The following is a 27114-nucleotide window of genomic DNA, read 5'->3' as shown; positions in this document are numbered from 1 at the left end:
ATGTACCCATAATGTTTTTCAGCTTAAAAATACCTCAGCATGTAGATATTTGTTACATAAACAAACCAGCTTTGCAATAAACAATAGGGTTTTCCTTATAAAGGAAGATAAACCCAATAAATGCCTGGAAACTGATGGCTGCATAAGAAGAGAGAGAAACGTGGGCTGTTGATGGAGAAGAGTCCTTGAATGGTGCTATAGCAAGGGAGAGCCAGAGATTGGTTCGTTGACCAGAACAAGTTATGGACTAGCTGGAAGAAGCAAAGCAGTATCATCTGATTGGAAAGAACAAATGGATTGCTTCTAGGACAGAAGTTTGGAAGATGGAGACTTGAGATAGCTCCACTAAGGAAAAAAATACCTGAAGCCAGGCTGGGAAAAGAAATGGATAGATTTGAAACCAGGCAAAGATTGAAACGAAAAATAAAACTATTCCAGTGTTTTCAAAGGATGAAAAAAGTGCTTTGTTACCCTGTTTTACTAGAAGTCATTTGTCCTTGTTTTTTCCAGCAGCGAAGTTCTGCAGGTGTTGCAGGTCGCCACTGCTGCAGTACAAAGTATGCTCCGTGCTCCTGTTCATCTTCCCAACACCGTGCAGTCACTGTGGGCCATTTCTGCTCCCATTATCTTTGGTTAGTGAAGTGAGACTGTTTACAGAGTAAGTATAAGCACTCTGCTGTTTTTCTTCGCCAGTCAGGGCGGGGAGAGGAGGTCACTTTGCTTACCTGGATTGGTTTGGGTCTGCTTGTGGAAATATGGCCAGAAAATAATTCCTTTTAATTATTTTTTCCCTGTTGTGGTTGCTGCTTCTCCATTGCTGTCCCTGAACACAGACACAGAAACAGTGACATGAATGTGCAGTGTTTTTAGCCTCAGGGGCAGTCAGGACAACACAGTTTTGACATGTTTCTGCTGACAAGACCAACCAGGGAGAAGGACAGGCAATCATATGTGTCTATATATGTATGGCAAAGCCTTATCATACATTGGTATGTTCAGTTTTGATGGGAACCTTGTACTGCTTAGTTGGTATTAAGACAAGCACATAGCAAGTTATTAAAATGACCTTGTTTTTGCAGTGATGAATGATGAAGTTCATACAAAATCAGTGTATCGAGAACAGGATTCCCAGTATGGAAGAGAATAGTATTTTCAGTAACTAGGTAAAATAATGTTAATATTTTTAGAAAGGAATTAACCATTGAAAAATGATAAGGAGAAATACAGGAGGTAAAGGTTGTGTCTGGAAGATCTGTATTTCTAGTGTCCTTGATGTGTACTCTACCATCTTGAGCACAGACGATTTTCAGTCTTCAGCTCTTTACATGCCTGATTTTGAAATGTCACCTAGTGAACACTTTGAAGCTGATGCCATTCTCCTTTTCCCCCACCTCAGCACAGGAAAGGTGAGATTAGCCCAGACCTCAGCCCAGCATAGAGAGTCTCCTTTGCAATGTCCATGTTGGTGAAGGCAGCCCGTGGTAAGGTAAGGTGTGGGGGACCTTCAGCTCCTGATCCCCCCCCCCCCCCCGGCAACATGGATCAGAGCACAGGTGACGAGCCAGGGTTGCTGTGAACACTGCCTCTTTGCTTCCTGGTTTGGATGCTATTACAGCAACTTGAAGTCAGTACCAGCACGCCACGTGTTGCACAGTTGTTCTTGATCTGGACTGAGGTTCAATCATTATTGCAAATCTGCTCTTGGGTTTGGGGCAGTCAGTGGAGCTAGGTGCACATAGGGTGATGTTGTTGGACCCGTTTGCTGCCCTATCCCTGGCAGTGTTATGGCCAGATTGAACAGGGCTTGGAGCAACCTGATCTAGTGCAAGGTGTCCCTGCTCGGCAGGGAGTTTGAAACTAGGGGACCTTTAAGGTCCTTTCCAGCTCAAATCATTCTGTGGTTCTATGATTCTACGTTTTCCTTCCTACAGCGGAAGCAGGTTGTCAGTCACTTCCCTGTTTCTGTGCTCCTCCATCACTGATCCACAAAATGAACAGCATGGTACCTATGTAGTGACAGAAGGGCTTAGGAAAGCTTGGATCTCTCATGGGGTCTCTGGGACCTGTGCTGTTTGGGTTGGGCAGTGCAGCCACCTGCCTGGCTGTGATTCAGGCTGCACCCAGGGGCTGTGCCGATGACAGAACCGGGGAGGCAGCTCCCCAGGCAATTTCAGAGCATCCCAAGCAGACATGTAAAATAGATGGTGTGTTTGCCACTGGGGCAGGCTCTGGTGCCATCACAGTGCTCACTTCAGCCAGGTCTGTCACCTCAGAGCCTGTTACAGGGTCTGGACCAGAGGGAGCCAACAGTGAGAGCGCCCAACTGGTGTGGCCTGAGTGCTGCTGCTGTGACATCCCCAGTAAGACACAGTGATTGTGTGGAGCATAGGAAAGCCAAGTTGAACACGTGGCTTATTGCGGGTGGTGGCTGTAGATAACAGACATCCAAAGTAAAAATGGAGGATCCTAACCCCAAGGGTAGATGGGTTTTCAGATTTGTTTGTTTGCTTGTTTTAAGGCAATAAGGAGAAGAGGACATGGAGTGGCCCCTGGCATTAAGTGTGGTTACGGTGCAGACCTGTCATCAAAGCCAGATACCATCTGGGGGGGGGGGTGGGGGTGGGGGGGTGTGTGTGTGTGCCTGGGAAACAGTTATTTCAATGCAAAACTGTTTTGAGATGAGTTTTGATGCATTCCCTCTTCCCTAGGTCTAGCAGTCAGGGAGCAGCACGACACCGCATGCCTGCTCAAAGGGATGGAGAGGCAGTGCCAGTCAGCCTCCTCTTATACCAGGCCCAGGAGCCGGCTGTTGCTGTTCACCTCTCAGGGGGCGCAAGTCGGGAAGCAGTTCATGCCGGCACTTGGCGGCACGGGCTGGGGTGCGGGACCGGTGTTTTCCTGCAGCACAGGGACAGCCTGGCCCCACGGCTGCTGAGGTCCTTCTGTCACGTTTGAGGATCCCGGAGGCATCCCGACGGGCACCGGGATCGGGAGTCCGGGCCGGTCCCGGGGGTCGCGGCAGCTCCCGCAGAACGTCCGGGGGGGCCTACAGGAGCGCGTAGGGGCGGGGTCTCTGCAGAAGGGTATTCCCGCCCCCCCTCGCCCATTGGCTGTTACCGCGCTCTGCTTTGCATATTAATGAGCTCTGCCCCAATCGGGTGGCGGGGGTGGTTGCTTCATTAGCATACGCATCTCTGCCCTGGGCGCAGAGCAGCAGCCGTCGCGGCTCGTAGCGACCAAGCTTGGGTTGGGGCGGGCGGTGCGAAGCAGCCCCGCCGCGGGGCCCGGGCCCGGGGCGCACGGTAGCCGGCGCGCTCCGCGCTCCCTGGGGACCGCCACCCGCCGGCAGCGGCGGGGGCTGAGCCGGCCATGGCCGCCGCCGCACGGGACCTGCTGGATTGAGATGAGCAGCGGCGGCGGGCGTTGGATGGGGCGGGCGGGCGGCGGAGGGGTGGCTTCCCGGGCGCGCCGCTGAGGTGGCCCCAGCGCCGCGCTGGCCGGCCGGCCGGAGGCGCCTTTTTATATTTACCTTTTGTTGCGATTGTTGTTGCTGTTTTTAAACCTCTCGGATTTCTCCGCCCGCCGGTGGCGAGGCTCGGTGTGCGGAGGGCGGCGGGCCGAGCCTGTGGTCGGCGGGGGCCGGCAATGCGGTGCCTCGCTCTGCTCGGCCTCGTCGCCTGGGGCCTGGGGAGCTGGGCCGGGCCCAGCGGCGGAGCGTCCCCCCCGCCCTGCCCGGCGTCCTGCAGCTGCGACGGTGACCGCGGTGTGGACTGCTCCGGGCGGGGGCTGGCCGCCGTGCCCCCGGGACTCAGCGCCTTCACGCACGCCCTGTGAGTCGGGGTGGGGGCCGGGGCGGGCGGGTGCTTTGTCCCCTTTTACTTACACCCCCCCCCCCCCAACCATGTGTTTACGTATCTTTTGTTGCTGCTGCGGGTCTAACACGGCCACCACCGCGGCCGCCGCGCTCCCCCTCCGGCCCGCGGGTGGCGGCCTGTGGGCAGCGGCGGGGCCCGCTGGGCCGCTCACAGGGGCAGGTGAGGGCGGTGGGGCCCGAGGCGGCACCTGGGCCCGGCCGCTGCCCACAGCGCTGGGGCCCGGCCTGGTCTCTCGGAGGTTTAAAGGCTGGGAGGGTTGGCGAGGGGAGCCTTGCTGGCGGAGGGAGAGCTCCCGTACGGTTCGATGGGCTCCTGGTGCCGTCCTAAGGCAGGGGAGCCGCTGCCTGCACGTGTGTGTGCCTCTGTGCTATGTCCTCGTACTGCAGAGCCTTTCTCTTTAGTTTTCTTCAGAAACCAGCTCCCAGGCTACCTGATCTCCCTAAAGTCAAGGCGTTTCAAGTCCTCAGCATGCGTGAATCAGTTAAATAAGGATGCCTTTACTGTTACAAAACCTCACAGTGTATATGCACAGCTGAACCTTGGAAAAAATCCCAGCTTAAACAAGTGTCGTGAGCTTTGTTGCGTTTTCTTTGTGGGTAGGGAAAAATACAAACCCTGAAACCCCTTTCTCTGGTATCCTGTGATGATACTGTAAAGCAGACGCAACCTGGTGGGTGTTGCGTTGAATTTTGATAACTTCAATAATAACGATTTTAATTGAGGAATGAACACTCTGTTTTGTGGAGACATGACCAGAGAGGGATTTGCAGCTTTCAATATGGTAGCTTTGCTAATCCACAAACCTGTTAAGTTTCACAACAAAACCTGTCAGTCTTGCCCCGCTTCTCAGCAAAGATTTGAAGCGAGGCCTTATATGGGCCAGTGGTCAGGTCTGTTATTGCTAAAGCTTTACAGCATACAGCACAGAGTGCACCCCGGCAAGTGACAGCACATGGGTTCACATCAGTAATGAGCTGCCGTGTTGTCAAAATACAGCAGCGGCATATGCCTACGAAAATGTCACTTCTTTTTTCCCCTCCCCCCTCTTTGTTTGCCTATACTTAATATGCAAAGCGAGTCTGATTCTTAGGTGCTGGATGTTTTGTTTATTGAGCACGTTTACAATTTCTTCTACCTGTTTGCGTTACTTATTTTCTTTTTTTTTTCTCCTTTTAGTTGTTCAAGCTGGGTGGAGAAAGGTTACTGAGCCTTTTGCTTGTGTAGTACCTGATGAATGGCAAAAGTTACGGGTCTTGGTTGTTACCTATGCTGAAATACTTTGTTCCTTTCTGTGCTTGTGCTACGTTGTTGGGAACTGACTTCGTGGTGGTTTTTCTGGCAGAAATGGTGTTTTGTGAGCGTGTGGGGTAGGGAGTCGTGAGCTGTTGTCATGAAGCCTTGGATTCGCTGGTAAATTGTCTTCTCTTCACAGACAAAACAGGAAAGTTACCCAGTTTCATCAAGTACTTGAAGCCTATCTGGTAAAAGACACATTTAAGTGCCAGGTTTCATGGCTATTATGTTGTCTGGCTGTCTTGTAAAAATGGGCTCGGTACATCTCTTTGTGCCTGCAACATGGCATTCCTTGTCTAATGGTACAAGTTGTCATAGCCAACACCCATTAGAGATAAGGTCGCTGAAGAGTTTTAGTTTGCAAGTTCCAGGTAAATTTCCCGAAGCCAGCTGAAGGCCTTTGGTAAGAGATCTTCATATGTTTCAGCATATTTCATGATGGACTTGTGTCGCTGTTGGTTTTATGACCCTTAAATCTGAGCAGAAACTTTCTAGGTATCTTGTTCTGTGGCAGTGAAGGAAACTCTTGGTCCCCACTTGTGTTTAGTTCCGTGCCCTTGTTTACAGAAGGAACAAAAAGGGTGACTTCTTGGCACTTCTGTGCTTGAATAGTCTCCGTTGTAGTGAGGCCACAGGAAGTTTAGGATATGTAGAAAACAGTTTTGTAGGCAATAGAAAGCTCATTTCAGACCTGCCTGGCCTGGGCAATGTACAGTTTTGCCAGAGAAGCTGAGTTGGCTTGTGAGGAGGGGTGAAAAAGAAAGAAAATAACATCCCCCCTCCCTGTGCCCCGCAGCTGACATGTTTGTGTTATAGCAAAGTGTCTTAGCTATGTGAAGAGAAGAAAGCTTTGCTATGCTTTTTGTCAGGCAAGGTAAGGATGCCAGGAAATACCCTTAGCATTGCTACAGGGCTTTTTTTTTGATTATAGCCGTAGCAGCAGCAAGTCCACAGCACAGCAGAGGTGGCTGGAAGAGTGTTACAGGTGGTGTTCTGTGATACTGAGGCAAAGTTGTGCCTGCTTTCCTGCTTTGGCCAGGAGAGAGCAACTGAAGGAAATTAGCTCACTATTGACCCAAGTTGGCAGTGAATGAGTTTTGAGGCAGTTGAGAACTGTGGAAGGGGGTTGGTATTTAATTCTTCTTCCATCTGTTTTCCTGCAGTCTTAATTTATTCACATTAATTTTCATAATTTAACATAACTTCCAAAGGTGTATTTTGAAAACAGCCCTGTTTCCCAGGCTGCCATGAGTGGTCAGGCAGTGACTTCTGTAGAGCCTCAGAAGTACCTCCTTTCAGGTTCCCCCCCTCTTTCCTTATTTCCCATTCCTCAGCTCTTGACTGCTTTGGTGCTCATTCTTTGCTTACTGCAGTGGTTAGAAAGCTCCTCCAAACACAACAATTTTTATTATTTTTCTTTTTTTGTGGAATGTATATTAAATCCGCTCCATTCATACCTGGCAAAAGGTTCTGCAACCATGATGTTAGGTGCAGGGAGAGGAGGACTGGGATGATAGCAGGGGGATCCATGGTTGCATGGTTACTGATGTGCAGCGTGGTTACATGAGGGTAGTTGCATCAGACCAAGCAGCTTGGAAAGATGGCATCTATAGCTCATTACTTTTGAGTCATCAGTGTGCTTTGAGAGATAGAATTTGAATGAAGAAAGGTGAGTACGTCATCCCAGCCACAGTCATCTTGGTGGAGAGATTTTGGGGAGATAGACAAGAGAGGGGGGGCAGCACTAGATCTGGGCACTGTGAGGGGCTGGAGGGGATGGGATGGGGGGGAGTCAGGAGGACATGACCATGGATAATTACTTGATACTTTTACTGTAGGCGGCCATTTGTTCTGTATAATTTAGGTAGGTGTTTATGTAACTCTTAATTACCAGCTGCATGATTTTCTGTTTATGAAGGTTGTGATTGTGCTTTGTTGCAAAATAACTGTCGTCTAGCAAGTTGAGATGCCTGTGCAAGAATGTGAAAATGTTGTTTGTTTGGGTTTTTTAACCAATGCGGTACACGCCTGATCTTTGCTATGATATTTCATATGCCATGTGCTAGAAAACATCCATTTTAGTGGAAGACAGTTATGGTAGGGCATACTTGTACTTGTGTTTCTAATGGGTGTCAGTTTAAGAACTCAGATTGCAGTTTTAGAGGTTTAATACATGCATGAGTCTTGTGCAGGAGATGAAAAGCAGGTAATTCTAGCTGGTGACTTTGGAGGCATCTTACCTGGACCTGGCTGTTTTAGGGGCTTGCCTGACAATCATGAGGAATGTAGTCCATTCTCAGTGCCTGCCACTGTATTTTGGGCACTTGAAAGGTAAAAACAATACAGCTGATTTCCCTTCTGGTGCTTCTTGCTAGTATTTTTAGGGAGTGGCAGGGTCCCCTGCTTTAAGTTTGCTTTGAGTTGTGAAAGGCAGGCTTATGAGTCCTGGCTGCTTTAGAGGATAGAACTTCAGTCTGAAACAGTCATCTTTGTCCTTTTGTTTTTTTTTTTATTACTCCTTTAACCTAACACTGGCTGTCTTTCTGTGTGCTGTGTTATGTACAAGATTTGTAAGATCAAGATGTGGCAGCCTAGAAGGACCCTTCTTTTGTGTGTTTCGTACCACAGGTTACTTCAGCAATCACAGAGACTTGATCCTCTGGGTTGGTTTTTTTTTTTTTTACAGTGTGCTTACTGTCTGGTAGTATCTACACTGTTTCATGTTAGCATTTCATGTCCTGCTCTGTTTATGTATCAATGGCAAAAATGGTATGGTTCTGTTTGGACTCAGCAGAGCTTGTGAATTTCGTTATTTGTCTTTTCATCTGGCACTTTCGTTTTTTGTAGGATGGTGATGAAATGCAGTAGATAGATGTGAGATGTCTTCTTTTAATACGTCCCATACAAACACACAGATATTTACCATCCTGCTTTGGTCAGATAAGCACAAGAAAGGACATGGCTGAGATTTTATGAAGGCTGTCTAGCAGAGTTATTATGGTGAAAAGTAAAGATGTCCAGACATGACCTTGAGTCTGGAAAATGTAGCGTAATTGCAGTTCTCCTGAGATAGAAAAGCCTTATCTAATTAGAGGTTTGAAGGTTTTACAGTGACACCGTTGAGTTTTTTCACTTACTTATGCCACATGGTGGTGATGGGATGGCAAGTTATAAGAGACTTATTTTGGCTTTTTAAAAGCCTATTTCCCATACTAGTTTTGGAAAGACACAGTCACATCATTTTAATGGGAATATTCCTGTTAGTTGGCAGAAATGCTGTTGCATTTGTACATGCCTATGCAATTCCATGGGCTGGAAGGGGGACTTGAGTTTGATACAGTATCCAGCAGCACGCAGTGGCAGTCTCTCCAGCAGCTTTCACTCAAAGGTAGGAGTCTTTATGATTAATTTCAGGCTGTCTGATTTGTCAGTCAGTCTTGTAAACAAGTAGATGCTCTTGGGTAGAGAACAGAAAAGTGTGGTGTTTGTTGTTTCAAAGTTTGTTAAATGTTTTTTACCCTTTTAATCTTCTTTGTTGGCAGAAAATTTGGTGTTTTCCTCCTTTTCTTTTATCCCTCCCCCGAAAAAAAACAGTACCCTGCTGTAGCATGTAATTTGTCAGGTATTTGGGTTTTATTTTGTACGTTGAGCATTTGTATCAGCAATATGACATTTCTTGTTTGATGCTTCCTGGCAGAGGCTCCTAAGTGTAACTTTGGGGAATAAATGCTAAGATGATTCTTCAGCGTGGAAAAAAAAAAAAAGTTGGACTTTAATGTGAGCAAGTTTATGCTAGTAGATAATTACCTTTTCAGTTCTTGAGAGGAATTTACTAATAACTCTCTGCTTGAGATGCAAAATATGGAAACTGTAATATAAGGACTGAAAAACAAAACAAAACCCAAAGAAACCTCCTCCGCAAGGATCTTTATTTGTTTTGTATTCTACATCTAAGCCAGCAATTTTTGCAGAACACAAGCTCTTATTTACCCAGAGAAAATTACTGGCCTAGATTTCTGAAGGGCTGAGCACCCATATCTCATTTTAGAGAGCCCAGGAGCTGCGGGGCTTCAGGAGTGTCTCTGAGTGTCTGAGACCCTCCTCTCAGCCACCCTTGTGCTTTTCCTAAAAGCTTCTTCCTAAAGGCGGCCCTCCTTTTAGGAATAGGCAGGAGCTGATGATGTATTTATATTATGGAGGATTTGCTAACAGCTCAGGTTTGCCTGCTCCTTGTTTTGCAAGCAGGCAAGGGAGTGAAATGGATGGGGCTGGTTAGCTTCAGCATGGCCGCATGGGACTTCATGGCCAGCAGTTATTCTATTAAGGGATGAATGTGTTTCAGGCAGCAGCTCTGTGCTGCCAAGTTGTGGTTTTGGGGTTCTTTACGGAAGAAGCAGAAAGTCAAAAATAGCTTGAGGGAGAATTATAAGAAATGTGTGTGATCTAGAAATAGGAGACAAAGGTGGGAAAGGGTACATGAGAGAGGGGTAAGAGAAGCAGCCATCTCTATCTCAAGAAGCCTGAAAAATGAAGCGACAGAGATTTAAATGTTCTGAGATGTTTGCCAACAGACGTATGAACAGGATTTCATGGGTTAATGGTCCCTGGGAGTCCTCCCCACCTGGTAAACTCGCCATCTGCTGCTGTAGTGACCTAGGGTTTTGTTGCAGGGGAAATACTCTTCTGTGGTTTCCCATACCTGCCTTTCAGGTACGGCTGCAGTTTTCTGATAAGACGTTCTCAAACTTTGGTCTGAGAAGAGATTTCTGGTCATGTGATATTGGTTCTCGAAGCTTTCCCACCACCGGCTTGCCCTGCACAGCCCTTTTGGAAATGTGGAGGTAGCTGTTAGTATTTCCTTTGCTGATAGACAAGCAGCTGGTTCAGTTGATGTAGAGCTGCATGCAGCGATGGGTGGCACAGCAGAAGAGAGGAAGGTCTTGATGTTACTATATAAATAACTGCCCTCACTATAAACATCTTTGAAATCCCTTGTTTCAGAATCAGGCCCAGATTTATTCACTTGTGTTCCAAATAAAGCTGATATGTCCCAATGAGAAGCATCTATCATTAAATGTATGGGTGCCTGGAAAGTGTAATTAAATCACGCAGAAACAGCATGTATCTACCTGAAAAAACAATTGACCATTTTTTCTTTTCTTTTAAAGTGCTTAGTTACTACAGCTGTCAGAGTTTCACTGAAATTGAAAGTTTCCAAGTCTGATGTTATTTATTTCAAAATACATAGCTGAAATAGTAGAATCCATTTTATTTTACTGTTGAATGATTTAAGTGTTAAAGGCTTGTCACAAGGTCAGAACTTTCCATTTCCCAGAAACATACTGATGTTGCTGAAAGATTAGGGGAAGTATGTATTTCAGCTTCTCCCTGGATTTGAAAGCCCATTCTGCATAAACCAGTCAACTGACATCAGTAATGATATGCATCTTTTACAAAACAGAGGGGACTGTCTCAAAAACAACAGCTTAAAGTAGGTGTCTGAAAATGACTGCTGAATTTGAATACGTAACAGCTAAGCGATAGCATTATGCATCATGTCGGTCAATATGATAATGTTTTAAACATAGCATTACAGAAATAAAAATAAATTCCTTAGGCTTCTCTTGTGTGCTTTTTGCATTTATTTTTTATGAATACAATTCAGTAGGGAAACCTCTAAAGCCATGAGTATGTGGAAGGTAAGAGCAATACATTTTTTCACTACTGAAGAAAGATTCTCATGTTTCTCAAGTGATAGCAGTTTTGAATGTAGCCAGAAGTTTGTTTGGTATAACAGGAGAAAACTATAAAGTATATAAGGTCTGTGGTTGAAATGCTCAGAGTGCATCAGTGGTTTTATTTCTTCTTGTTGATGTTTTTCAAGTCTAATATTGATAAATACACATGTAATTAAAAATCTTGTTTTATAACTTTGTTAACTGTAGGTAATTCAGACAATGGCTGCTGTTTTTTGACAACTTGGCCCCAAGATTCTGGCACAGCAAAGATACCATTGAAGTAAATTTTGAGTCTGTTTTTAATATTTTCTTAACTTCAGATCAAAAAATAATAGCTATTTTTTTCTTCAGGGGTAGGAAAACTATCACAAAGGTTAAGGAATGTAGCTTCTTTTTTTTTTTTTAATATACTAACTAATTCTTGTAAGCTTTGCATTAAAAATGCAGGAGGACCCTCAAACCGTCAAGGTGGTCTGGAAGAAGGTATAGAAGTTATGCAGAAGGGGCTCTCTTTGGGGCAGAAAAGAAGAGATTTTATTAGTTTTCCTGCAAGAGAGGAAGTGCTAATTTTTTTATCTTGAGGAAAAGATGAAATAAATGTGAAGTCAGGTGAAGTTGTAGAGAGCTTTTTGAGGAGTACCCTGAGCAGTCAGCCCTCAGAGAGGAAACAGCTGTATTTGCAGCTCCCAGTTGAGCTTTCTCTTACTAAAACATAGACTTTTTTTTGGTAGTGTACTTCCTTTCCTCTCCCCAACCAATCCTGAAGGAATGCTAGGTCTTGCAAGGACTTTCTTCACCCTATACTTTTTGAGCAAATGTGTTTGGAGTTTTTAACTGGCACACAATTAGCAGTGAATCATAAATGGATGTGCAATTTCAGAGGTATGCAGGGGAGGCCTAAACCTGTTTAATTTAGCTTAATAATGCTGCAAACACAGTTGTATATTTTAGAACCTTGTTCTGTGAAAATGTGTTTTTGTTTGGGAGTTTTCCCATTACCTTCTTGACATCTGCATGGTTACAGATGAATAGCCTGACCCGGTGCCCCAGCGGGGAGAGTGGCGTGGCTGTGCTTTCAATAGGCATGTCTCTGACAAAGAAAACATATGGAATATTTCATTCCCGTCTTTGCAAGGGGAGAGGGCTGGGGGCTTCAAACTTTGTGGTAGATTGCTAAGCTAGCCACAGGGTTTTTGTTGTGAGCCCTCAAAATGCTCTTGCTTAAGGGCCACATGCTTTGCTGTGGGACCGGAATCGTGGATGTAGAGCAAAGCTCTTGGCATTGCACTATCAATAATGTGACCAGGCAGTAGAGTTAACCATGGTTGCCTTTCTTTCATCTACGTGATACTGAGGATTGTCTAGTGAAAAGTGTTCCAGAAGGGTGTTTGGAACTATCCCTTCCAACCGAAACCATTCTATGGTTCTGTGGTTTTTTGTTAACCATCTGGGTACTGTGGTGGTTGGTATTTGGTGCTCAGTAGGTACGGAAGTTGCGAGCGCAGATGCAAGGGTCCCTCTGGAATGTGCATTGGGGTCTGTCTCCCCCTATGCCCATTACGTTCCCTTTCAGAGCACAAAATGGGACTAGCTCTTCCTGTGATCCAGACACTGTGGTGTGTTAGCTTGAAAGTGAGAGTTTTTCCCCATTCAAGGCTTCGGGCTTGTGGCTGGAAAGCCTAGATCCTTTGCTCCTGTTGCAGCACTGCCTTGAAGGAGAGGATAGTGCAGGTCGGGAGAGGATGTTGAGGAAAGCTTTGCTGCTCCATGCCTCATTAAAAGGACTTGGTGGTGCCTAGCTTCAGTCCTTTCTTTGTTACTAAAATTTCACTTAAGGAGTGTCATGTCTGTCCTTTGTAAAATTCCATTTCATATGTTTTTAAAAATAACCCTTGCTATTTTTCTGAATGCTATTTTTCTGGAACAGTAGTGGGTACAGGTAGTTCATCTGAAAAGTGAAGAGACTTCAGTGTGCAGGCCTTTCTCTTTGGGGCAATGGGTCTTTCTGTGGGGAAACATGCTCCTTGGCACAACTGGTGGATCTGGCCTTCGTTCGTTTCTTGCACCTAAGATTTATGAAGGACCATCTTCTCTTTCAGGTACTGTGTTTGAGAGCCTAAAAATGTATTTTTAACCAGGGGAAACATTGCTCACATTGGAGAACAGTCTTTGTTGCTCTCTCAGTGCTCTCTGAGCTGCTCCTGCAAGTTAGGAGCCCTTGAACCTACTGAAGGGAGCCCCACACTGTTTGAAAGATTGATGCACTTATGCCCAGACTTACACATTCTTTAAGGGAATTTTGAAAAGCTGCGGCCAGCAGCAATCTGCAAACTCCTTGTTCATCTTTTTTAGTTGTGTTTCACTCAAGCAGTTCTCACCCTGCTGTGTTTCCTCTGGGTGTCTCCTTGGGGTTGTGGTGGTCTTTATGGAATTAAGAGGGGGGAAAACTGAGCTGGGAGAAAAAAGGATATGGTCCTGTGTAAGGGGCCCTATTTGGAGAATGTAGTTGCTGGTGATTTAGACCTGCACAGGCTTCTGCCTTTAGGTACTTTTTTTACTGCTTTGGCTTTTAACATTTGGGTTTAAAAATAAAAAAAAAAAATAAAAAAAGGGAAAAAGAAAAAAAAAAGATATGTGCTAATATTGACCAGACTGTTAATATTTTACAGAACTAGTATGAGTCTTGCTAGATGTAGAAAATCTATGTCTTTTCCAAGGGCAAATCTGCTGGCTCTGTGCTAAGTATTTAGTGGTGGCGTTAAATCTCTTCAATATCCAGGTCAATCATTGACTTAGAATTGACTTGCCTGACATGTCATTGTCAACTAGTTTGTTTACATGCTGTTTTTTTTAACCTGCTTCCTGAAAAGACGGGTCTCTGGTTTCCATACCAAAAATGTACAGTATCTTGACGTTTAGGAGTTCTAAGCAGGGTTTTGATATGGTTTGAGGATAATAAATGGCAGTTCTTTAGTGTTTCAGCAGAAGCCTCTGCATTTGTGCAGCAAGGCCAGTTTTTCCCTCCTTAAAATAAAGTACATGTACTTTTCAACTCTGAAGTAACTGTGCCATTTTTTCCTCACTCACATAAGGTAAAGTTTTTGCCCTAATAACTAACTGGTCTGTAACATAGATGAGATTGATGCCTATTTCCAAATACCTTGGATATTTATTTTGCCAAATATATTCCCCATTTCCTGCAGGTATAGTGCATCACCTAGTCTCAGCTGATTCAGTGCCATGAGGAATAGAGAATAGTGGCATGATAACATAAACGTAAAAATATTCCTTTTTAATGCTGTTTTTGCAGTGAATTTGGCTCAGCAAATTTGATGTCCAGTCTGATTTGATTTATTATTAGTCAGATTGACATTGTAGGTCACTTTGCTGAGCAAATGCTGTGTCCTATGGCATCTTCCATGGGAATAGACAGCTTCTGTTTCATCTCTGTCTTTCGAGTGCTTGGCAGAAGATACAGCCTGGGGCTCACTCCTCATCTGCAGTTAGTATGGAACTGCTGTGGCCCTTTGGGCTTTTCTGGATAAGACATTTGGGAAGGCTGGAGGAGCTTTGTGCAGTTTGATCCTTGACTGCTTGCTCCCTTAATATCTGTGCCACACTAATAATTTTTTGCCCGTGTAAACTTTGTTACCACAATAGATAGGGTAGAAGCAAATGCTTCAAATGATAAGTAATGTGCAAGTGATCACCAAGTTGGGAAATTCTGCCATACCATGACAGTATAAAATCATCCTCCCTGAGTGTTCTATAAAACATGAGTCTGTTTTATACTGGCAAACATTTGTGCATGTGTCTGTTTTGCTGTGTCTGATAAAACCATGTTATGCTGGCTGGAGTCTGTCACCCCTCCCTCATCATCACACCCCCCCTCCCCCCCCCAACCCCCACCGCATTTGTTCAGAGTACAGCTGGACTTTGATCTTGTTTCTATAATCTTGCAGTAGTAAATATTAGTCATGACAAAAATGGGTATAGAGTCACCTGCATGGGGTTGGTTCTGTTGGATGGCTAAACAAGCAACAGGTACTATCCTGAACTTTAGCTGGTATTTTTCTTTAAATAAGAACTTGGGTGTTCTTCCTGCCCTGTTGCAGCATTCTGGAATTACAGCATTACTGAGGAGTTATCCCTATTCCAGAGTACTTCTCTTCAACAGCCACTAGTTGAACGCAGGAGTTGCACTGATAGCTCTTGTGTGACCAGTCCCTGCTTGGTGTTTCACAATGTAGAGGTACTGGGGGAACTGAGATTTCTACAAAGTAGTCATGATATATGTACATTTATCAACCCCCTCTCTCTTCCCCGCCCCCTCCCCCCTTCTTTTGACAGACAGTACATTAATTCTGCATCGTGATGTTGCAGAGAAGGACAAGAAGTGTGTAATGCCTACGGTCGTTCATCCCAAGTACGAAGTATGTTTTAATTGCTGGTGTCCTTCTTAAACTACTATGTCAAATTGAAAAGTAGCTTCTGATTTTAAGAGAATAGGTGAACCACAGTGTGAATCAGTAGTGAAATTACAGAGGTATTTTATGTATGACCGTTTCCAGTATTTCTTTGCATGTCCTTTGCAAGTCCTTTTGCATGTCTAATTTAAAGAAGGAAGACCCATTGAGTAGTAACACCCTACTTCAGGATTTGAGCCCTGCCATCTGTTTGCATTGCAGTGTAAGCCTTATGTCTGATAATGGTGAGGTTTGCTGTCCAGACACCATTTCTTTAGCTCTGTTGTACATAGATGGAAATCTGTTTGTATATCCAGACTTGAAAGTTAATCTAAGGTCTTTGCTGAATGGATTGAGAGATAAGTTGCAAAGTTTTAAGGTTTGGTAAAGGAGACAGAAGGGTTCTCCCAACAGAGCACTGATAGCAAATGCGTCTTTGGCGGCTGATAGCAGATCTCTTAACAGTTCATATCTGCCAAATTACTGGGAAAGCCTTAATGTCTGCCTATGTTACAGATTTTGGTTTTCTCCTTTTGCAGTTCAGGCACACCAGCATGGACTTAAATGGGATTGCTTTTTAACCTGCCGTTATGAGGTAGTCTCTTTTTGGTTTAGCTGTCCCTTGAAGCGTCTCAGATATTTTAAATACAGAGTATTGCTCTGTATTTGCTTTATATTTTAAAAGCAGTTAGTACATAGTATATTTTAACAGAATATATGCAGGTCATCCAAGAAGCTTCAGCAAATACCAGCCAAGAATGCGTGCAATTAAAACCACAAACAACCCCTGTTCTGCTGCCATCTTGTCAACAGCAACAGTGCATGGTTCATGTCTTAGGTTCTTTTCCCCAGACAGGCAACTCGGAAGTCCAGGAGGAGAAGATTCTGTTACAGCTTTTCTTCACCAACTTTTCAGGGTTGTGCAAGTGACTTTCATTCAGTTTTCACACAACAACCCAGGACTTTTGAGGAAGGACTAGACTAGGAACTCGTAGCACTTATTCCTGTATGTTGCATTCATTTAGCTGGGGTGGATTCCAAAACACCGTTGCAGTTGAAGTATAAGAGGCATCTTAAAAGCTGAAAATCTTGGTCGTACTTTAAGCATTTTTATCTGTTTATCTGCAGAGAGATTAATGAGCGATAGGTAACTATGTTGGATCCAGGCTTGCAGAATGCAGTTGAACTGCTTTAGGTTTCAGCACACTCATTTAATTACTGGGTTACTGAAAGTTTTCTCTGCTGTGGGGGTGCTATGCATGTGAGTATGTAGGGGAAACATGTATGTTTACAAATAACTCACATTTATGCAAAGAACTCTAAATGAAGGTTGGGGATACTGCGTTTGTGTTGTCTAAACAGTCGTGCTTTAGATTACCCCCTTCCTTAATTTCCTTTCGAAAAGATCGAAGATAGGTCTTGCTATCACTTAACACTCGATTACTTCAGTGTTCACTTCCCCTATGTGATTTAACATGCACAAGCTTAATTATTCTTTGCTGACCTTGGGAGAGGTTTCCTTCCAATAATTACCTTCACTGCCCTTTACCCTTCTGCACATTAGTTTGTTTGGAGAAATGTAGCTGCTCAGTAAGCAACTCCAAACAAGGCAGTGCCTGGAGCTGTCTTGGAAGCATAATTTATACCTTTTGCATAGCATGTTAAACTTCAGTTTGCTGAAACTCAACTGCTAGATGTACTGCATTAGCAAGCTCCAAATATTTCTCCCTTTGCTGAAGGTGGTGTGGGCTCTGCGGAAAAGCGCTAGTTAACACTGCCTCTTGGTACTGTAATGGGACAGGACAGCTAAAAAGGAAAGGGCACTGACTTTAGCAAATGGCATCCATTAATTCTACCATTTCTACTAGCAGCTGTTGTTTAGTCAGACACTATTTAAATGTCAAAAGAGAATAACTCCTTATGAGATGAATGTGATGCAATGCTGCCAGACTGATTGCTCCTGTGATAGCAAAGAAATACATATTTAATCCTGTGGAAATTTCTCAGGGTTATATCCTTCTGATTCCTCCTAATGCTGTTCTTCCTAATGCATAGCATGGGGGAAAGAAAACAGGAATAGTAAAGACCAGCAGGACTAAAGTGGATAAATAGATTGTTAAAATAATTTTAAGTTGATGGTAGTTAGAGGAGGTAAGACTGATCATTTCTTGGAATGAGTAGTACAGAATTAGTTCTAAAAGCTTTGTCTTCTGCAACTTTAATCAGCCTGTATGCTACAGAAAATACGATACGTCAAAGGGATGGGGATGCTTCCTTCTCTACCAGCTTTACTATAGATAAACTGTAAACCTGTTAGAGAAAAATGTAAATAAAAATTGTTCTTATTTAGTTATTTTGTGGTAAATATAATGAAAAGTAGCAGAAGGTTCCATGTCTTGGACCTCTGAATATTCAGTGCTATTATTAAGATGGAATAATGACCTTTTTTGCTGGTGATAGGTTGGAAAAATTGCTATGTTGGTCTTAATATGCGATGAGATTGGTAATGAGAAAAACAGGGTGTTGGTCGTACTCAGTTGTCCATATTAGAGACAGGTTTTGAGCTGCATGGCAAGTTTTACTGGCCCCAGTTTACTGATTCAGTAAAACCCATAGTCTTTCAAGGCAGAAGAAACCGGACTTCTTTGAAGCAAGCGAGAACAAGAAAAACCAGATCTTTTTATTAATGGAGCTTGGGAGGGGTATTCTTTGTCCACCTTGCATCCATTATAGTTGTCTTCACTGCAACATAGGTTTATACATCAGAAAGGGTTTTGCTTTGACCTATGGCCTTTAGGTAAGAGCTGGAGGATAGCAATGGATGCCTGGAGGATAGCAATGATGAAGTTAAAATGTACCCATGTTTGTTGTGTGGAGATAGAAGGAGATAAGGGTTCACAAGCCCAATTTTCTTCTTGGAGTTAATCTATAAGATGCATAATGCTGGAAAGATTCATGTGCTATTTCTGTCTACAAGCAGGCTAGAAATGCAGGTGGATTACTTGATTGCCTTTTGTGGCTCTCTTGCTTTTCCATCACACATGCATCAGATGCGTTTATATAAAAAAATTGATCTAATGTACATGATTAAACTTGACAAGCCTTAATCTCTGTTGCTGAGAGTGTGGGCTGGATAGGTATTGTGGTAGGTCTTTGTTTTTCATGTAAATACTTGCAATGTTCTTTTGCATTAAGTGTGGTAGGTTTTTTTCTTGCCAGTTTAGTGATTAAAATCTACTCAGTTTTAAATAGGTGTAGTTGTGTAAATACTGAGAACAGAGTTGAATTAAAGAGAGAACTTTACCTTTTCAAGAAATTTACGAGTAATAAGTGCTTCTTTGACCTCTTACTTATGGCAAGTGATGGCTGTCGGTTTATTTTGGCTGAAGGTTTCTGTGAAATACTTCATTTGCTTGTATGCCTTTTCCTTGAAAATTAGAGAAATATTCTAATTTTTAGTTAGTTTATATTCTTGGGTCAGCAGTGGTAAGTAGTAGTATTTTTATTCATGTCGGGGCAGAATCCACAAGTCCACAGCTGTACTACTAAAGTTGGTTAGCACAACTATCCAGTTTGGGATGCGATTCCTGACTGACAAAGTGACAAAGTCATGCTGGAGAGGGCCTCACAGGGATTTTTTTTTTTGGGGGGGGGGGTTCGTTGTTGTTTTTTCTTTTTTTTTTTGTTTGTTTTGATTGTTGTATTTTAAGACCTTGGCTGTTTAGGTACCGAGATCCCCCTGTCCTGGGCACTTGGAGCTGTATCTGGGGCTTTGGGGTAGCATGGGAGAGGCTGGGTCTTGTTTTGCTTTTTTTACATTATACTGCAGTGGTGAATATTAACATTGTATTGCAGTTTTATCAGATGCTCTCATGAGACTTTTATCAGCATTATATGAATTTGGATTGTGGCTGGTACAATTGGATGCATTCAGAATGACATTTCATGCTTGTTTTCAGAATTTAACTTACTTCTCTTTGCTGTTGATCAGGAGTTCCTCCTGAACTCCTCTGGTAAATAATCATGGTCAAGGTCAGTGATACAACACATTCTGATAAAGGCACATAAAGGCACATGAACAGGCTTTCCAAGAATATGTGCTTAGAGTTGGGCCTTCAAAACCAAGTCATGCAGACATTGTCTTTTTTAAAAAATATATTTTATTCTTGCCTTTTAGTACAGTTACATCATATTTTCTTGTAGTAGTAGGAAACAGGAACAACGTCCATGCAGCACAATTGATGATCTTGTGTTATTTCTTGTGACCTTAATTCAGTAGTCTGAGGTCTGACTAGGAGAGATTTTGGTCTGTAGTACCTAAATAGGCCAGTCTGACTTTGAAAAGCAAAATCACCAAGTACTGCTGCTAGATTGCCATTTCTGAAAGGCAAGTTTCTTCCTTGTCTGTGTTGCATATGGATACATGCAGCTAACGCTGGTATGTTTTAAAAAAATAAAAAATAAAAATAATAAAAAAGGTCTAAACTGATTTATACCCCGTTGCATTTTGACTAGATGTATGTGGCCTTTATAGCAGGTGCTGCGTGTTAAAGAATGCCTGCTGGATATGTAGGTAGTGTAGAGGGGGGTTTTAAACCATTGCTTTTTTGTCTTCACTCAGATTGGTATTAGTAATAGAAATGTCTTTGTTCTGTTCCTGCTTCGTGTTGTGTGGGGTTTTGTCAGTGAGAAAAAGGCCATTCCTGTTCTCTTTCAGGGAAGAGAGCATTTTGGAGATTACCAGAGCTTCAGCCTGTTGTTTTTTCTTTTGTCTGCTGATAATTTTGACCCTGTTTGGCTGCACCTTCTATCTCTGGACTGGTCTAATGCAAGGAAGCTGCCCAGATGCCACCTTTCACAGGCCAAGAATATTTACAAGGCAATGGTGAGGGGCTGCATCATGCTGGAGGGGTTCGACCATTGCTGGCTGGTGATGGCTTCCTTAGGTCCTAAGTTGTACCTGATGCTCCTTACCCACCCTTGCACCCTTCACTGCACTGGGTGCCTCACAAAAACAGGGGCCATGTTAGCCTGCTGCTGAGGCTGGTTTAGGGTGGGAAAGGACATGGTGACTAGGTTTGGCCAAAGTAGCCTGCACCTACAAGGATGATAATTCAGTGGTGTTTTCTTAGGATTGTTTTGTTTCCTGTTTGTGGCTGGGGGAAATGACCTTCAAGAAAAGAGCTGCTGCTGTGTACTCTGATATTTCTAGGAAGTTTCTATAGCACTTCTGTTCAGCAGCAACTGCCTGTGCTGCCAGAAAGCAGTAGTAGTCCTCAGATGTCCTGTTTAATACACAAACACTGGTATTCCATCAGTTTGGTTGTGAATAATGGAGTACAGATTACCTTCATGTATATTAAATGACAGCAGATACTGAATTGTATGGAAGGTCACCAAACCCAGCAGGGAATATACCTTTGCCTTCACCAGCTCTGATTTTTCAGACAATGCCAGTGCGTCATGTGCAGTCGCAACAAATTAGTTCCCTACGTTACCCCATCCTTTCTCAGCTGCCTGCTTTGGGATGCCCAGGCATCAACATGCCTCGTTCCACTTGCCTTCGTTTTGGGAGCTGCTGGCTCGCGAAAGATTGGGGTGAGCTGTTGCAGTTACACCAGATTTATGGCTACCTGTATTTAATTGTTGTTTTTGACATAGCAATGGATGTACAGCAAAGAGTGGGTACAGTAAGCTTGAACTTCTTTTTATGGACGATAATATTTAAAAGCTAAAATGTAACAGTATTTCAGTTGTGAATACATGGAAATTGTGTGTACTGCTTAATGTGTTTCAGAAATCCCTGTTACTTTTCTTCCTTAAATACAAGAAAACAGGCGTGTAATGCTTCATTGAAAGAAGTCTGTAGGGGTGCTTTGTGAGGGTCTTAATTAAGGGCTTTGAAAGACTAAACAAAAGGAAAAAGAAAATGCTACAGGGTTATTGTTATTCCAGCCCATTGGCTCAGCGAGCTGACCATCCATTGGTGCCTTCTGTCCATTTGGGAGCTGAATGACACTTTTGTTCGTGGTTAACAGAGGTGAAAGAAGCCAATTATTGCCTGTCTTTTCCACAGGGCAGCTGCAGACGGATTTCACTGCAGGGAAATACGGACTTTTCTGCCACAAGGATGGTTGTGATGACAGTTATTTTTGTGGAATTGTATGAAAGAAAACAGATTTTTTTTTTTTTTCTCTCTCTCCTCCCCCCCCAGTGACTTGTGTAGATGTTGATTGAAAACTACTGTGAATATGCTGTTGTGGAATGGGAATGTATTGTCCCCCCCGATAACAGCGTACTTGGCTTTTTCCCGGGGCGTCTGAGAGAGTGCAGTTTTTTGGGTTTCTTTTTTCTCCTCTTATTTCTTTTGTATTTTCTTTTTCTTTGCAATTGCAGTTAATTTTAACTGTAGGGGGTTTTCTAATTCGTGTGCAGTGGGTATTAACCATCTTATGGCTGCCAGCTCAGGCTATGCTTGTTGCTTTGTATGCCATAGTGATAGAGGGACAACCTCTGCAGGTTGCTGTTGGCAGACTTCCTAAAATACATGTCTGCATGCTATTAGGGACCTCAGAAAGTGTCGCTGTGCCTCAGACTTGCCATCCCTTCTCCTACATCTCTGTTGGTTGGACCAGTACGTTTTAAAATCCTCTCCCACACCTCTTGCTTTTTAAATTCCAAATTTTTTCCTTTCTCCCTATTTTTGTTTGTTTGTTTCTTTGATTCTTTGAGCTTCTACTTGTAGTTTAAGTGTGTGAAAAGACTTGGTTGATGAATAGCCGGGTTCACCAACTGGTTTGATTCTGGAGAATTCTCTTCCAGTTGGGGGCAAATATTGAGGAAGGACCCATGTTGCAGTCAGAGTTGATCCATCTTGGTTTGTTATGCTGAAAGACTTCTCGGCATGTTAGCTGCTCAAGAGGCCTCTTGGTGGTTGTGGTAGCCTCTTTGTGTAGCCATCTAAAATCTGTATCCAGGCATGGTTCCTCATAAAGTATATATATAAAAAAGGCGGTGCTCGTCATCTTATGTGGCTTTCTGCTGCAGGTCTTGCCTTTTGTCCTTCAGACTTCTGAGGTTGGAAGCTGTTTGAGGACATTAATCCTTCATCTCCTGGTGCCTTAAGAGCTTTTGTGCTTTCAGTTGGTTTCTCTTCATCCAGATTGAATATTTTCCTTTACATTTTTTTTTCACTGAATGGCTTGCTATTTACAGACATGACTGCTCCTGCCAGTTGCCCCTGTATTGCCAGCCCACATTGACTGAAGTTAGTTGTGTCCCCCATGAGCTTGGCATGGTGCAGACAGCCTCACTTGAGGCTCTTGATGGAGGATCCATCTTTTCTGGAGGATGTGGCTGTGTGGGCTTTTGTTATCTGTTGGATGGTGTCAGTGGTAGGGCTGTACCTTCACCAAGTTCTCAAGAATATGAGTGATGCAAATGTGTGCAGTTCTGTGATGTTGCTAAATGGTTTTTACTGCAGCCTTTGGGGGAGAAAACCCACCGCTATGTATGTGCCCACCACAGGTGCTGTGTCGCTGTAAATCATGAACTTTGATTTGCAGTTCATGATTTACATCATGAACATTTAATAAAGCATATTATGTTGCTTTAACATGACAGCAAATAGAATTTGGGAAGGTGGGAGGGGATAAAAGCCTTGTACCACTTGAACCACTGAGCAGAGAGTTCTGTTTTTTCACAAGGGAAAGCATACTTTGTGCTTCTTGAAATGAAGTAATTTGCTCTAAGTCAGGTAAGAATGAGATAATTCCTGACTCTCATTATACAAGCAGAAATAAAATTGGTTTAAAATGCTTCCTTGATATCCCTTGTTCAATCCTATACTGTTGGAAGTAGAACCTGAACCTATAGTTCTTCTCGAAAGCTGGACAAAATGTCTGCCAGTGCACTCTTAATTTCAATTTGTGTCTAAGGGTCACTGGAATGTAAGGTGGATGCTCAGCCCATGTATTTATGTGTGTAAGGGCCTTGACCATCCATCTCAAATATAAAGAGGAATGTAGCTGAAACCACAGTAACTCTAAAGCTTGGGAAGCTGTTTGGATTCTTGTCTGGAGCTACACATCTTGACAATAGGCGGCAACCCTCTCTTTACCATCTGGTGAAGGTATCAACTTCAGAGCGTTTCAGGCAGACTTTAACCTTCAAATGTCACAAAGTGGAAATTATTCTTCTGTTCAGGTACTGTGCGGTAGTTGATGATCAATATTTTCCATAACCTGAGTTTTACATCGTATAAAAATGTGCTTTGTCAGCTACTTTAAGATGCCTTAGAAATTCCTGTGTAAAAGCACCTTTGGTTCTATAAAGGCCATTCCAGGTGCTGCCACAAAATCTGTTTTGACACTAGAAAGCTGTACTGTGTGCTTTTAGTTTTCCCACAGTCTGTAGATAATTATAGTGCTGTATTGCAGGAAAAGATTAATTTTTTTTTTCCTCTAGAAATAATTTTTAGTTACGTCCAAGTTACATGTTATATGTTATGTGCAAGTGAAAAAAAGTCTTAGATGCTGAACCTGTTGTATATACATTTGGACTGATTGAGATGTTTACATTTTGTCTTCTGGGTTCATTGTGTGACTGTGTTCATACACCATTCTTATTTTGCTCTTTTGCTTGTAGCCTTCTAAAAATGTAGGGCTTACCCAGACTTCTGAGGCTCAGGTTACTTTCTAAACATTGAGTGGGACAGACTAGGAGACCAAAATAAACCAGAAGAAAATGAATAAAATCCAGAGTACTTAGAGTTACTAAAGTTGGCATTTTTATAAAATGGGATGTGTAGCTGTTGGTGTTCTCTTTCTGTAACAGAGCAAAAACACAGAGTGAAAATGCAACAGAAGATTTTGATGTGAATATATGTGTGTAATGATAGCATTGCTTTTCTATCAGATTGAAGTGCTGGGCTCTGTCTGGCAGCTCAGAAACATCAGCAGCTTTATCCTCCCCTTCCTTGCAGAGATGCAAAAAAGATTATTCTCCTTTGAACCTGGGGTTTGGGAAGGGGAATCAACCTGTCCAAACCCACAAAATGAGTATCTGCTGGGGCAAGGAACTGAAGCTCTGTCCGGAGTTGTAACGGGGAGGTTTTGGTGTGAAATGTTTGTTGTAGTAAATACCGTGTTGCTAGGTGGAGGAAGATGTTGGTGTCCTTGGAGTCCAAAGGGTGAGTGTGGCTCCCTACAGTCATGTAGAGGCGGTTTAAGTTTTATGGCATTGCCCTTGAAGCTGTTGAATGGAATGAAACATGCTTTGTAGGTGTTTGTGGTTATGCAGCAAGGACCCGAGGCTGGAGGGGCGGACACACAGATCTCATTAAACTGGTTAGATGACATAGTTTGGTGATGTTCCTAGTGTTTCAGCAATGGTTCTTCACAGAAGTTTTTGATAAGGAAGAAAATGCTTGAGAACTTCCTCAATAGTAGTGAATAAAACCGTGGCTTGGTAACAGGTAAAGTGGCTGTGTTCAGTTTAGCAATATGTGATTTAAATTAAGACGTGCATGTTTGTCTAACCTGGGGCTTATGTAACTCATTAAAGAAAAGTCAAAGTTCGAGTAATTTAAAAATGACAGTTATCTTGGTGGTTGATGGTTCAGTATGACTCCCCGGTGGTAAAGCCAATTGCAGCAACTGTCAGTGCTGCCCTATTTTAACTTGGTTGCAAACACAATGTTAAACTTTATTTACTTAAAACATGACAAATACCTTTCTGTAAAACGCCATTAGGGAATCTGGTGTTGATCTCATCACAGGCATAGCTACACATTATGTTTGCTTTTAGCGCAAAGTTCCCACTGTCTCTTTCAGTACCTTTCCTCTTTCCTACTGCCACAGGCGTCTGCTGTTCCATAGTTGTGCTGGTACAGCTCTCTCCAAGGCCATAATGGAGAAGAAAGCTGACCCTATCCAAAAAACCAATAACAGGCCAAAACCCAGTAATGTTTTTGCTTAAATCCAGATTATTACAATGATCTGATTATAGAATGCTGCCTGTAAACAGTTCCTACTGTGGAGGTGGAAAGCGGTAGGAATATAAGCCAATTTCCTTTGTGAGAAAGAAAACATATCATGTGACTACACCCTGGAGATGTAATAGTTTGAAGCCTTAAACATGTAGTCTGTTGCTCTGTTCTCTATTACCCTTTATGTGTGGAGAGCTATGGATTAAAATATAATAATAAAAAAAGAAAAAATCCTTCTGCTTATTTCAGTGGCTTTTACAAATCATCTCAAGCCTTTCCAGAAATGGTGATAGTAATGAATGGTTTAGACGTGTGTGTTTTGGGCAAAGATGATTCCAGTTTCAAGCCCCTTACTTGGAGAGCTGTTATTCAGCCAGTTTATGGGTTGTTAAATGGGATGAAGGCATGAAAGTATTCTTCATAGTTTTCCATAGCTGGAAGAGACATCAATGAAAAACAGAATATTTGCTAAGAGGAGGATAGCATTTTGAATGCTTGCGCCAGGTTTACACCTTGCCAGATATACAACTTGCCTTGGCTTTGTGCATAGCCTGAGCTGTACTGTCTGGAGACAGGAGCCAAACTGGGTAAAGTGCACAAAACATGCAATTGGCATGAAATAATGACATTGTTCAGATTTCAGCCCCCAAACAACTGCTGTGCTAGTTGCAAGGCATGATGAGTCCACCTGGCAAAGGTGCTTTGCAGCGGTCCTCTGGAAAATGTTGGTCCTTACAGATTTTCACTGCTCTCCTGAAGTCCCCTGTAGTCTGTGTTACCTCAAGTGGTTGTGTATCTGAGGGGTGTGTCACCAAATGCTTATGATGATCTTGCTGACATTTTAATCTGTGGTTACTCTTGGAGTCTTGGTTAGCCACGTTACTTTGTCTACATGATTTTAAACAACTTTCAAGCCAGAAAGTAGCTGTGATGAAGCCGTGCTGGGAGCTTCCCTAGCAGCTTGGCAGGGGGTTTCCCTGGTAGTTTCCTAGTAGTTTCCCTAGCAGCACATGGAAGGTTGGTTAGAGATCCGGGATGTGGATGATCTGAGTTCCTGCTTGGTTTTGTTCATGGATTTCTTCATGGTCTTGCACAGGTTAATTATTCCTATTTTGTGATGGATATTCACAAATATAGGAAGAGTATCTCAGCACTGGCTTGCCCTCAGATTACTTGATCAATGTGCCTGTCACACTCGCAGCCTGATATTTTTTTGTACTCAATTCCCTGTATTCCTGTATTCTGGAGAGTAATTAATTACAAAACCATGAATAATGAATAATTTTACTATCAGCTATAAATAATCTCTTAACTATGTAAGGGAAATACTCTTGCACTGAAAGACATTTTATTTCCTCCTCCAGTTTACAATAAACCCTTCCTTCAGCCCGTAATCTGCACCAAATGTGTGACTCTTAAAAATTAACCGAAGAGTATGTTAACTTGTGCTATAGTCCTATTTCAGGATATGATCTCTTTCATAATAACGCAGTGGAATTTTTTTCTGGGTTAATTCCCCACCATGTGTCAACATAGGCCATTAACCGTATGTGTGATTGCTTAATGGCTGGCCTGCAGTGACTCAAATACCAGTTCCAAATAGGCCTTTGCATACAAGTATTGTTCTCTCTAAGATCTTGATGATGGCTTGATTGACACATGAATAGGGTACATTAGAGCTAGTTACTGTGGCTGAAAGAAAGCTAAGACATCATTGGAAGAAACAAAAGAGAAAATAAAAAACTAACAGGTTG

At 43.1% G+C, this 27114-nt stretch overlaps 1 protein-coding gene across 7 annotated transcripts in view; it reads left to right on the top strand.

The window, feature by feature from the left end:
• Positions 1-27114, top strand: part of LGR4 (leucine rich repeat containing G protein-coupled receptor 4) — a 93265-nt gene that overhangs the window by 5639 nt on the left and 60512 nt on the right. For 4 of the 7 annotated variants that reach the window (XM_062614212.1, XM_062614211.1, XM_062614215.1 and 1 more), the window contains one exon: positions 511-658. The exons of 1 other annotated variant lie outside the window; for it this stretch is intronic. In XM_062614212.1, coding sequence (XP_062470196.1) covers positions 511-658 — 148 coding nt within the window. Of the gene's footprint in view, positions 1-510; positions 659-3312; positions 3831-19066; positions 20258-27114 lie in introns of those variants that run through there. 2 more of the 7 variants (XM_062614213.1, XM_062614217.1) reach the window with 2 other exon arrangements.

Source organism: Pezoporus occidentalis, unplaced genomic scaffold (genome assembly GCF_034315485.1).
Source record: "Pezoporus occidentalis ecotype Australia unplaced genomic scaffold, CSIRO_AGI_Poc_V1 ctg173, whole genome shotgun sequence".
Taxonomy (NCBI): domain Eukaryota; kingdom Metazoa; phylum Chordata; class Aves; order Psittaciformes; family Psittacidae; genus Pezoporus; species Pezoporus occidentalis.
This window is presented reverse-complemented; position numbering and strand designations above follow the sequence as displayed.